General features: G+C 36.6%; 1 protein-coding gene across 1 annotated transcript; it reads right to left on the bottom strand.

Moving 5' to 3' along the window:
• Nucleotides 1-230: 230 nt before the first annotated feature.
• Nucleotides 231-13,975, bottom strand: LOC116168216 (WD repeat-containing protein 19). Its single transcript, XM_031483917.1, has 19 exons — nucleotides 13,781-13,975; nucleotides 13,576-13,730; nucleotides 13,307-13,528; nucleotides 11,527-11,737; nucleotides 11,192-11,478; nucleotides 8,622-8,865; nucleotides 8,329-8,574; nucleotides 8,159-8,281; nucleotides 4,347-4,496; nucleotides 4,150-4,297; nucleotides 3,893-4,100; nucleotides 3,752-3,849; nucleotides 3,420-3,702; nucleotides 2,440-2,955; nucleotides 2,035-2,284; nucleotides 1,532-1,988; nucleotides 1,181-1,479; nucleotides 561-637; nucleotides 231-506 (listed from the first exon to the last, which is right to left on the bottom strand). The coding sequence occupies exons 1-19, from the start codon at nucleotides 13,793-13,795 to the stop codon at nucleotides 404-406; spliced, it is 4,092 nt and encodes a 1,363-aa protein (XP_031339777.1). The 5' UTR covers nucleotides 13,796-13,975; the 3' UTR covers nucleotides 231-403.

A 13,975-nucleotide genomic window follows, 5' to 3' on the forward strand; every position in this document is an offset into this window, starting at 1 on the left:
TGCACCACTTATTTTCACTGATTATTGAATAATTTGATCTTCTTTTTTTAAATTCGAAAAGAATAATTCCATTTATGTTCAGTTTTAAGAAAAAAACTACTAGGAAAGTTTAAAAAAATTCAATTAGTATTATATATTGTTGTTTAAAAGTTTGGTTTTATTGTTTAAGTGGAGATAACGAGAACCTCGATTTTCTCACTGCACAATATGATGACTATATTAATACGCGCTTCCATTGATAAATATATTTTCGTTCTCAAAATATTGTTCATAAATTGCACATAATAAATACCTAAACTATCTAATAAATAAATACAAAACATAGAGTTCATTTGAGGACGGCACATAGGTAATTGGACGGATAGTGTTAATAATTAAACTTAACTAATAGCTACTACTGAGATCACTCTAATCGCAAATATGGTTTGGTATCTTCAATTTTGACTACTCGTCTCGGATCAATTTTTTCTCCACACATCGGACAAGTATCTTCAAAGTCGAGAATGCTACAAACATGGTTCGATTATGCATGCACTAAAGTAAAAAGAAAAAAACCTTACTCGATAAATTCGGACTGTAGTGCAGGAAACTCACATTCAGGGCATACCGCAAAATCAGATTTCACTACATGACGACCCTACAAATTCAAAGTAAGCAATTTTTACTAATCACATTTGCAAAGTAGCTTAGTTTGTTAATCAAAGAAACACGAACAATACTTTGTATTTTTTGTCCAAATTGCCATAAAACTAATTCACCTGTGTTTGTGTTGAGAGAATTTTTTTATTTCTGATGAGCGCATTGAAGAACAGAAATTTCCTGTTTCGTAATTTGCTCTCTCCCTTTTTCATTCACTCCACGCGGGGTCACGAGGATTGAAAATCACCCGGGGGCAGGAAGATTAACATGTGGATAGTTAACTCAGCATTGACAATGGGGGTAACTTTTTAAAATAGCAATATGGGAAAAGAAAGTGATATACATATGTGAAACTATGCAGGTCAGTCGTCAGTCACCATTGAATAATGCAAAGTGTAATGACTCAAAATTAGATTTGGAACTACGTCATAGAAAATTAAATTTTGGCCTGAATTAGAATGCTATCTATAGGTAGACAAACTTATTGTGAGAATATTGTGCATTATTGAACCTTTGAGTGCCCATTGCAACATGTACTTACTGTAGCGATGCAGAAAGGAATATTATTTTTACACTGTTCGCAGTACATCTCGGTTTCTGGTAAGGGTGAGTCGCAATAAGGACACGGCGTGCGCTGTTCCGCGGCATCAGTTTCAACGCCAGTTTTTCCATTCTTTGGCTGCTTTCTAACTACAGCCTCAATTTTCTTCGAATACTTTGGATCGATCTGCTTCCGATATTCTGAATTTTGAATCAGCATCGCGGCATAATTATATGCTGCATGTTTCAAGCCGGCTCTGTGACACTCGATTACTGTCGACGTTAATATTGGAACCATATCTAAAAAGAAAGGCTGTAAAAGAGAAAAATCCCAACCTGAAAGTGAACTAACGTGATGGAAATTGGGAAATATTGTTTGATACTCTAATTAACATTCTGGCGCCCTTCAAATGGTCTCCTTTACGTACATGTAATCGCACTAAAATGTAGCTGTGCAGTAGCATAAGGTTCCAGTGCATTTCCTGGGGAATTTTAATATTATTATGTTTCAGTTCTTGGTACATGCTAAAGAGTATGTCGTGAGCATTTCGGTAATTTCCATTCACTTGTTCCTCATTAGCGATAATTATGGCCGATTTGGATGCTTCCCTATACTGTCGCCTTGCCATGTACAATCGGAACAAGTACTTGGCGTCTTTTGGTAATCCATCTGCTTCTCCGAGCAGATACTCAATTAACTCATTAGCTAATGAATCATCATTTGACGAAGCAACTACATCAATTGCAGTCGTTAACGCTTCGCTTTCTTCCGAATTATTTTTTGCAGACTTAATTAAATACCTTAATGCCTAAAATGCGATTATTTTGAAAACTTAAAAATAAAAAAATTCGTACCTTCTGATATTCGCGGGCGTGAAAGAAGTACTTTCCTGCCAAAAGGTTATTTTTTTCATTTTCAAAGTGTGTCGCTACGTTAATGAAGTCTTGTGGTTTCAGTTCGTCAGCCGAAAGTGTACTCAATAATACTTCGGCATACAGCTGCAATTTTCCATGTTTCCTTGCGAGCTCGAAAGCTTCACTGTTACATTGGGACATGACCAAGAAACGTATTGCCGATGGATAATCACCCAAACGTTGAAAGAACCTTAATAAAAAAAGTCTGTTAAATAACAAAAACTTTTTTTTCTTTATAATTATTCCCAAAATTTTTCAAAAGTGAGACCCTGTATACTTTCGCACACTCAAACGAGACACTTTTAGGACACATTGGAAACACTCCGTATAACATATTATACAAACCTGGCCACCATTTTAGCGCCTTCTGAACTTTTAGTTTCCTGAACAAGTTCGACTGCCGTTTCGGGATTATTCAAATAATCTAATTGAAGTCGAATCACCGAATCGTAATCTTTGGCATCGTAGTACGCATTAGCTGCATCCTCATATTTTCCTTCCAGTTCCTTCGCCTTGGCGAATTGTAAATGAATCTTATTGGAATTAATGTTCGGCAACAATTCCCCAACTTTATGCCAATTTTTGTATTTGATATAATTCGACGCCGCCTTTTCATACAACTGCGCTTTTTCGTAGAACATGGCCGCGTCCGATATTTGATTCTTCAACTCGAGAGCTTCCGCGCATTCCTTGAATAACGTTTTGTTATTTAATTCCAACGCCATGTTTATTCCGTGCTTGTAGTTGTTACAGTGTATTGAGGTTCGAGCTATTCCGCATTTGCATGCGAAAATTTGTTCACGATCAATATTTTCCTGCAACCCTTTTTCATAATGGAGGTATGCTTCGGAATGATTTCCACTGAAACAAAATGCAAATAAGTTAATCCAGTCAAATGTTGGTATTGGACAGTAGTTAAATACTATGCGATCAAAAATGAGTTGCTGTCGAGTCACCTTTTGAAATTTTTGTTTACATGGGAAAAAGGCGACTCAACAGCCACTCATTTTTGATCACCCGTTATAATGTCTGACAGTCGGTCAAGAAAAGTTTAGATAATAAGAAAATCCTACTTTGAACATTTTAGGGATTGAAGAATAATTTCCATGTATGATTACCATGGCATATACATTATACTCCCGCAAAAGTAGGTTTTTAACGTAGCGGATCCGCTACATCTGATCGAAAATTACGGCGTAAAGGTAGTCCATTAAGTATACCTTCAACCCTGTATGATAAAATTTAAAATTTTGAGTCTTAAAATTCGTCCGCCCACCTTGTATATTCAGGATTCTAATGTCTTTGCCTCAACATGTCTCACTTACATAAATTCCAACTGTTGAGCATACTCTCTCGATATGTAAGGTACTTGATCAGGCGCCATCTTTTTAGATAATTGCAAGGCTTGATCCCACTGTAATAAATCACGACGCATCTCAAGTGCAGCTTTTGGATTGCTTGAACTCAGGAACCATTGTTGCGCACAGTCGTAATCATTTAAGAGCATAGCTACGTATCCGGCAATTAACCTATGGTCTTCTATGTACAAAATTTGATACAACGCTGTACAAAGCGCAACATCATCACATTGTTTGTATGCCCGTTTAGCTGAAATGGCACAGTTCAGTACAGCTCAAATCAATTTTAGGTACAACACCTAAATGTATATCTAAATGTATAAGAGCATTTCTTGCCAGTGCTCTCCAATGGACACCAGAATTCGCTTGTCGACATACTTCCCATGCAGCGGCATATCTAAATAAAACAATAGACAAGAGCAAAAAAATTACTTCATTACCTGTGCAAACCAAGCAACTTGTCTAGAAGGGTGTCCTCAACACTTTTACCTGGTTCCAAACTCCCAGCATGGGAAGTGTCATGAGTAGACAACGTTAATTGACTCAGCTGTCCACCTGAACTTGCCAAGTGCACATCGCCGCTATACATAAACAGTGGAACCTGCTTTGAAACAAGGTTCGTCGTTCCCAAACATTTCACTGCAGACCCTAGAAACAGACAACTCTAGCCTTTTGAGTTACAACACAAATGCATTACCATAAATTGACAATTTCACATAAATATATGTTAAAATTTCAACTTCATTATAAATAATGAATACATTTCTATCAGCTAAGTGACTATCCCAAATAATCCCAGTTATTTTATTTGGTAAATCGGGTATGGTAACGATTTCATTGGTAACCTAAAAACTTTGTAGTATGAAAGCAAATACTCCGAGCTTCTGTACCTACATTATTAAATACGTAAGCTTGACTTTTCACATCTATAAATACAAGTCGTGTTCCCGCCGGATCTGTATACACATTTTTTATTCCAACAGTGTGCTTATATGCATTGGCAACCATCCAATCTTCAATACAGAAGTATACCAATTGGCCCATCTAGAATTTAAACAAGTTTAAAAAGTCATTGTGCAAACATAAATGACGAGAGCGTTTTTTCCTCCTAATAATGCTAAGACCAGGAAAAAATACTAGTAAGCACGAGGTCCTTACCCCAGTCTCTTTCAAATGAGCCGCCTATCGTCGAAGTCTATACAGTTTAATGAAAAATAGTGTAGCGTATACAAATACATACAAATTTTCAAATGGGCATTAGTTTTACTTTTATTCGAAGTGTCTACATATGGAACTTTTTATAAACGCTTTCGTAAATAGCATTGCGCATTGTCTACAATAGAAATTTCATTGAATACCTTCATAAATAAAACATACAGCATGCGTTAACAGTAATTTTGAAACCGGTATTAGTTTTATTCATTCAAGGTGCCTACATATGATATTTCGTTTAACTGCTTTCATAAATAAGAAAGTTGGCATTGCGCATGCGCAAAACAACATTTTGAAAATGTTAATTTTACTTATATTTGTAGTGTTTACATATAAAGTATGCACGGAATCCTTGGACCAAGCCCTTTCAAATGAGTCCTATATCGCCAAAATCGGTTCAGTGGTTTAGAAGGATTACGTGTGACGGACAGACGGACGTCAAAGTGCAACCAATCGCGATTTTTCACTTTGAGAAAAATACGCTAAAAAGAGTAAATGGAAAGAAACAACTAAATATGGAACAACTAAACTTCATTTATTGTAAAATCCAACTATGCGCGTTCGCACCTCCAGATGCTTATGGACATACAGTACATGCTTGAGAAACGTGACAATGACAGCACAAGGAGATTATGTTTTGTTTTAATACTTCAATTTAATCATGTCAATTTGACATCAATGCGGTCAGAGACAAGGATAGTATTATCAAAGAAGAGTAAGAGAGGCAATTAGTCCATAAGACCCCATACTGCATCTGGAGGTGCGAACGCGCTATAGATAGAACCTATCACAGTTTGTTTTTGTTTGCATTCATCTTTATTATTGTTTTAATTATTATTGTTGTGAAAAGGTAGTAGTGTTGTTGGAATATTCTAAAAGGTCTTTTCTTAGTCTTTTTCATTGAATTACTTGGTAAAGACTCCGCTAGAGTGAGCATATTTAGCACAAATACCACCAAAAATTAGCAATTTTACATTTGTGTTTTCAGTTTTTGGGTGTAATCTATATTCGACGCAATAAGATTGTTGCACTTTCATTTTGTTTGCTGTTTTTTAGAGAAACCTACCATTAAATTTGGATCAAATTGCTCCAGATATAAAAAAAGTGGACTACTGCGCATGCGCAGTACGATTTTAATCACGTCCAATTGGTTTGCTTTTATTAGAGGAACATTTCATAAAACTTTCGATCAAATTGCGCCACATATAAGAAAGTTGACTATTGCGCATGCGCAGTACGATTTTGGCACGCCCATTTTGTTTACTTACATTAAGGAGTATACCATACAAATTTGCTCCACAAATAAGATCCAATATATGTGCTGCACTCTATATTTTCCAAAGGCGATCAACAATAGGTCCATTTTTTGACAAATGATTTCATTTTGCTTTTATAGGCAGGACCTTCCCTTAAAAATTCAGAAAAATCCGCCCATAAGAAGGAATGAACATTCAATTGTTCCTATCAATTCAATGTAATACTCCGTAACCTGCTAGGAATAGTTAACTTTTATTCTAGACAAGATTGCAAACTGTCCAGACACACACCAGAGAGAGAAAGACCACAACCTGTTGAAGCAAAAACAGCCAGCAGTTAGTCGCCGCCCTCTTAGTTCAAGGATCCAAAACGTCAGAACATTAAACCTCCCCAAACGTTTTCTTTGAAAAGCACATGAAACTTGAAGTGGACGATTTTTTTTTCAAAATCAAAAGAGAAAGAGAGAGAAAGATGCAAAAATACGTTTTGACCCTCTCTGTCATACAATTTTTTTTACATGCTTAATGGTGACACTTTCTATGTGAAGTATATAAAAAATATATAACTTTGTTTTTAAAAACGCCACCTGCAATTTTGCTTCCGATTCGCAAAATCAAATTTTTTATAATAAGGCGTTTGTGTTCTTTGAATTTTACCCTTTCCATATTTTTCCTGTTTACTAACATCTGCACTTTCACATTTTTCCATAGATGTATGGATTTGTTAGTTTTCTACATTCTTTTTTTTCCTTTTTTTCTCGTCATTTATAAATTAGTAACTTCTTTTTTGTATTATTTGCATTTCTTAAATAGTTGTTAATGTTTTCATCATTCTGAATACTTAGTGTAGTTTGTTTTAGTTCTGTACCATCTTTGGTGAATTTGATCGATTGCTCAATACAACTTTAAACACTGCAATAGTGATTACTTTTGGCCATTGTGCATAAACAAATCGATGGTCTTCTCCCACTTGTATTAATTACTAGGTGGGCCAAAAGAAGTCATCCGATGTTGTTTGGCTCTCATTTTTTTTCTAAATGAAAAACTTCGATTCTGTGTTTTAATTATGTTTATTTGAACCTTTAGAATTTTATTGGTCAAGTCGAGAAGATGATATCTGTCAAATGGGCGCCGTCACAATTGATTGCTATACGGGCTCGTTTTATGGCATTTTTCATCATTTCGGCGATATTCTCTGCGGAACGGGCGACGCCTCCGGGGCTGGCCACTTTTGGCAGCGTCTCGTGTGGTCCCATACTCTGCAAGGTTGGCGGCCAAACGGCGCAGTGTTTGCGCAGTCGGTGCCGGACGACCGAGGAATCGGCGACGGAATTCGCGCTGCGCTAACACCACAGACGAATTATTACGCAAAAAAATAGACACGATTATTCCGCGTTCTTGGAGAGTGTCTCGCTCCATGGCTTGTTCACTTGTATTCTAAACCTGTCTAGTTCACAAAACAGATTTGACATTGGCCGCCATTTGCAAAAATAAGAGCATCTTCCAGTAGGATGATTTCTTTTGGCCCACCTAGTACAATGTGCTACCACCAGAGGTGTTAATCTGTATCGCGAATAACATGGAATAAACGTTTTAACATCATAGTTCGCACAAAGGACCTTTAGAGTTTGGTGATGAAAGTGAGAATCACGTTTAAGTCCGTTTAAGCCGTTATACTATTTGCCTTAATTGTAATTTTAAAAACTTAACGCTGTCGATGTATCAATAACTTAGTTAACACATTAAAAGTGGCTCTTAAGGGATAATCTTAAGAAATATACTCAAAAACTTGAGAATTCACATAGAACTATTACGTTTTTGTTGAGTCAACAATTCTAAATTTTGAGAGGAAAGGTGCCACAAATCCTCTGTTGCCAAATCACTTTAAGCGTACCTCCCTTTTTTGCTCTTGAGCGTTGTCGTCCACAGTTACGCTCAAGTTTAAATGACGTACTAGGCGCGGATGCAGGTGAAAGAGAAGAGAAAAATAAGAAAACTTTCAATTTATTTTGAATGCGAAATCTCAAAAACGCGATAAAGTTTGCCTCTTAGTTTTCCCTTCTCTCTCACCTGCAGTATCCGCGCTTTGTATTGGCACGCGTAGTTCATGTTCACATCAAGTAAACTAACCAATCTAAAATGTGACAGTAGTTTTTGTATGCGTTCATGTAGAGGCACATAAAAAAAGTGCATATGTATCCACAAAAACAATGACATCCTTTAAGAATAGGTACCTACATCAGTTCCATATATAAGAAAATCTGTAGTAATTCCATGGCAATTAATAACAACATTAGGGGAATTTGTATCAGGAAATATTATACTCTCTCGGTCCTCATGATCAACTTCCGGTTGCTCTATCTACGAACACACAATATGCATTTATACATAACTGATTTCGTACCTACCATGTGCAACTGAACTTTCCCTTCGTACAACACAGACGCATACTCTACGTTAAGATATATACTTGTAACGACACCTAGATACTGTCGATCACGAAGCAAAAGAGGTGCATCTTCCAATCGGGTTTGTGACTTGGTCAAATCGTAAAACCAAGCTCTATTGTTCATCCCAGTCGCTAAGTGATAGGGTCCGACCGCCATAAAGGTAGGCTCAGTTTCAATCGTAATCGGTACAGGTGATAATTTCGTCTGAAATCTTAAAATGAACGTCACTTACGCTGGCACAGTACCACTACTTTATCCATTTTAAAGGTGTAAAGGGTAACTTCGGTAAGGCTTGACAGAATGGCAATTCTAGAACCACAAACTGCGGATAAAATCGGCATGTTTGAGACGTACACGTTAAGAGAACCATTTCTCGTTCCCACCGCTAATAACTGACCGTCAACACTCCAATCTATTCGTTCGATACCAGTCTCCTGTGTTAGAGTTAATACGCTTGAAGTTTCGTGTAAATTGGTGATGTCATGAATTTTCACACTGTAATTGTTCAAACTTAATATGACTGAAGTCCCTTAAAATAACAGTACGATCGTAGCACATCACAAACAAATATATTTCATAATTTGTTGCTAAATTGTACCACCAAGACAGATGTTATGTTTCTCTTTATTAGAAGCATCAATAAGAACGTTGGCATGCCGCGATCTGCGCATGTGCACGTTAGTCGCCAAGATTTTTCTTGGCTCAAGTGCCTATAGGCTAACGAATTCAAAAAGAAAGAACTAAATATATCAAAAACTCTAGTAGTAGTGAAGGTCTCGGATGGACAAAGAAAGTGGCTTCAATAGCACCCCCAACTTCGTTGGAGAATGCGCTAAAAAGAATTAAAAAACAACATAAAATAACAAATAAAAAACTAGAAAATTTGGCTATGCAACATGCTTGAATTACTAGAAGAATCTTTGGTTAAAATTTCAAAAAACATCTTGGTTGAGGTGCCAGAGCTATGAGCTACTGAATGCAAAAAAGAACGAACTAAATAAGAGTAGTTAAGGTGTCAGACGGACGGACGGACAGAAAAGTGGCCATAATAGCACCTTCCAACATAAGTTGGAAAATGCGCCAAATAGAAAGTTTTTACAGCAGTATAACATGGGTTCCCTACCTATAGATTGTAGAACGGACAGGAGACACACTCGTCTCCATAGACATAGCGAGACTAAAATAATGGCTACACAAAACTGAAGCCTCAGTCCCTCACCGCTCTCAAAATAAAAGCGCTCCTGATCTTGCTGAACGGGTCGTCAGGTTTAGTTTGTTGTAAAACCATGTAGTACATGGTGTTCCTAAATGTGATGGAAATACGGATTAATTGGTTTATTTTATGTCTGAAAGATAATGTAAATAGATCCGCAAAAGCTTCGTTACCGATCTACAGGATGTTAAAATTATAAGATTTTTAAGTTTTTTTATACCTATTTACTGTATTTTCTAGTTTGTTTAGAAACTTGTTGGTCTCTTGTAATTTTCTCGCATCTGTGACAGTTATGGAGAAAACTTAAATTCAATTTTGCATAGTTAGCTAAATGAAAATTAAATTTTTAAAATGGTCCAGTAGGGCCTGGCTTTATTTGGATAATATTTTGTTTTTATTAGATTTGACAGTTGGCATTCAAAATTGTATCTTGTGTTTGCATATGTGTATAAAATAAAGGTACAATGAAACTATAACACCCTGTAGATCAGTAACAATTTGTTTGCAGACCTATGTTTATTATGAACTTTTAGTCATAAAATACGCCAAAGAATTAGTCCCTTTCGTATTTACATCATATTTATGAACACCCTGTATGAGTGTAAAAGCCAACAACATAGTACGCAGTTCGCGGGTCGTTCACCAGATACTTTAAGGCACGTTTTCACGAGGAGATCTACGTTGAACGGCCATTGAATCGAACGTAAATTGAAAACAAGTTGAATGTGTAAACCGAATTTCGATCTAGCCGTTCGATGCAGTATTGCGATTCGATCAAAGTAGAAACCCTGTCTACTTTTTCGGTTCGATCACGGTGGAATGCATATCAACTGCCCGTGGTCGAATGTGTAAACAACAGCGGTCGACAAGCATCCAAAACTTCTAACAAAAAGAGTGATATCGAGCACTTAGGTACTCTATACAAAACAGAAAGGGAAGCATAGCTATCACCAGTAGCTAGAAATCGGAGTGCAATTTGTAATTTTAATCGGGCTGGTAGCCCTTCTCGCATATTTGTATCTTTTTTTTGGATTAGGGGCGCAATCTTTTGTAGGACTTCTTCAAAGTGCTCATCATCCATTCTCAGATGGTTTCTATAGGACTCTGGATCTTCTACAACCAACTCCCGTAGAAGACTGTTTGATGCACCAAGAACACCTCGTCTCAAAATCCATGGTCGCGTCCACCATTGTCGCTTCCTCTTCTTTTTTAAGTTTTTCACTAATTGGTCTCGCATTGCACAACAAATTAGTTGCACCCCCACACTTACTATTTCCCTCCTCGACGTCATTTTCACCGTGAAGTTATCGATCAACTAAATTGAACCATGTAAACGCGATCGATCTATTTTTCATTTTCAACTAAAGTTGTTCGACCGCAGTCGCTCGATTGGAATCGACCCGTGTATACGCGCCTTTAGGTACCGCTTTCCCTGGTGAGCGCACCCAAAGCTTTTAGAAACGAACAGTTTCATTTGAATAATATTATTAGTTGTAAATTTGAAGCATTTTCTAAAAGTTCAGTACTCTCCAAAAGTAACAACTTATGGAACATTTTTGGTTGTTAAAATGGTACTGCTACTTTAAGGGACATATCTGATGGACTTACATATTATCGCCACTGGAAGCAACTTTCCCAATAACGTTGCATATGGCAATATCTGTTAAATTACTTCTGTGATTTTTTACTTGAAAGAGCTCTTGTCCGACTTCTTTAATATGTGTAGATATCGCAATGAAAAATCCGGCACTGAACCCTAACAATATGTATCCGTCACCAAACCATTTGTATGACACAATAGAACCGTAATGCTGTTGAAATGCCAGCTCGACCGGATTTTCTGGATCGATCATGTTGTAAAGGTACAGAGTACGTTTGGAGACCACCAAGCTGACCTGTCAAAGCGCAATTAAATTACTCGGGATTTGCTGCATCTTTATTACTGTGTTCTCGCCCCCCATTCTTTCGTCCAATTTCATTTCGGAAAATTGAATGTCAGACGGTTCCCCTCGCAAAGTAACCATTCTCAATGTATCTCCGTCAATGTTACTTATGGAGAAAGTTTTGTCATCGGATCCAAGCGCCAGTAAATTTTCAGTATTCCAACACCCGCATGAGATTTTTTTGGAATGCTTGCCTATAATCGGTGTGCGTCTGCAACAAATATGTACAGTAAAACCACTGTAACCTTAGAAAAAGTATGCTTTGCGCAGCTAATATAGAAGGCATGGGAAGGGATTGTACACTACCAGTAAGAAGTAGTTGGTTTTTAGGCTCAGTGCGCTATTGATTATTGCTCAGTTTAATGTTAAGTTAAACGACTATTGTAGAATTGAGTGATGTGTTATTAACTAGTAATAAATAATCGATAACATGCTTAATTATATTGACATTAATACCGTAATGTGCAAATACTACTTCTGTTCTGGTTGTAGTTTTCTGTTCCGAATGTACATTATAGCCAAACCTGGTAAGAAACGCCGATCAAGTGCAGACGAATCCGAACATGCATACGCAAATTTTCTAAGGTTACGATGGTTTTGCTGTATGTACCTATAAGTACTTTTTATATAAATATAAAGGATCCCATAATGTTATTGGCTTACACCTCGGCTTACACAAATTAGTCGAGGCACAAATGACAATTATCAAAAAGTTATTGGACCAGTCTTGTACGTACTTGTACACACTTTTGGAAAGAGCTCAATCTGCATTTTAGCCAAATAAAAATTTTATTTTCGAGGGGGGCGTCATTTGTAATAAAATTCCCTCACTTCCTCTTAGCGCTAAGTGTGAATCCTTAAAATATTAATTTGCAATATAGGAACAAGCACACAATGTTGAAAAGGCTTGCATTTTGTGTGTACACAAAATTAATTTTGTTAGACTTTATGGTAGATATTTCACATTGAAACTGCAAACAGGATCATTGATTATCGTTGGAAAGACATATGGACAATCATTACATATTATTTAAACCATGGTAATTAATAACTAGACCAAATTAATGAAGCAAATTTTCAAGAGCGATATCAAGGCGCCATCAAGTCGCCACCAAGTCCATAAAGGATTAATCATCGGCGATAAGGAATGGCTCCGGATGTGATTCCCATGAAATATGGCATGGCGATTTAAAACTTCTCTAGGAGATTTTTGTTTGTTATATAAGCAAATTGAATTATGTTTATTAATCGATGCTGAAGTAATATATAGTGAAATTCCCGTTCGGGCTATAACTTTGCATGTTATAAATTTGAGTAGGTACAAGATTATAAAGTTTATAAATTCATTAATAATTAATAGCACATAAATAAGTTTTGTAATTAAATTTACGTGTCACAGGGGATGATGATAACGCAGACCCCTTCCCAGACAGCTTCTGGAAACACTAGATCTTGGTAGCCATGGATTATTATTATAACAAACTGTTATGCAGTACAAGAAATCACGAAACAGAGTTCAACTTTCGTGTTGTTTGGCTGGGAACTCTGATTATTGGATGATTGAACTCTTGAAAAAAAAACCTACTTAAACTTGTACATAAACATAGCACTACAAACAGGTGAAAATCAACCTATCCCACATAAGTGCATTAGGAACCCAGATTACAATGATACGCAATCAACATGTATTAATACTTAAAATTAAATGAATAATAATAAAATTAATACGTAACACTAACATTGGTTCCAAATTAATTAGGTACCTCGTTGCATAACTTACTTAGAAGTTGCATGATTATAAAGAGACACATTTCCCTTCACAGTTCCGACAGCCAGTATAGGAGTACTTTTTGCCCATAACACAACAGTAAGACCATCTCTTAACCCAATGTCGATAACACTTTTCTTGTTGCTATTAGAGTCCCATAACATCAGCTGTGAAGGTTGCGAAATAACTGCCAACAAATCCCCATCTGCGTCCCAACCAAACCCGCAGCACAACCTAATTGACTTCCGTTAACGTACGTAATCAATCATTTCAATACAAACCCCGGCAGTCTGATTCGTTCGTGTATTTGGCCATAACGATCGAAAATGTTCACGACTGAATCTACGCCCGTCGTAGCTAAGTAACTTCCCGATCCGTGTTGCCATGCAAAGTATAAATCTCCCAATCCATGTGGTTGTTCGAGTCGGAAAAGTAACTAAAAAGTAAGTGAAAATAAAAAGGATTAAAGCGATTTGTTTAGCTAACCTTTTCACTTCCCATGTCATATAATAAGCCAGTTAGGAGTTAAAGTACATTATCTGTTTGTATTCACTTAAAATACTCGTACTTCATTTATAATGATCACTGTGGCATTTTAGACCAATAATAACTAACCCAAATAATTGATTTTCCATTGTGTAACCAATAAAGTTTGTTGTATTTGTTTGTTGGTTAAGTTAT

Source organism: Photinus pyralis, unplaced genomic scaffold (assembly GCF_008802855.1).
Source record: "Photinus pyralis isolate 1611_PpyrPB1 unplaced genomic scaffold, Ppyr1.3 Ppyr1.4_LG4, whole genome shotgun sequence".
NCBI lineage: Eukaryota > Metazoa > Arthropoda > Insecta > Coleoptera > Lampyridae > Photinus > Photinus pyralis.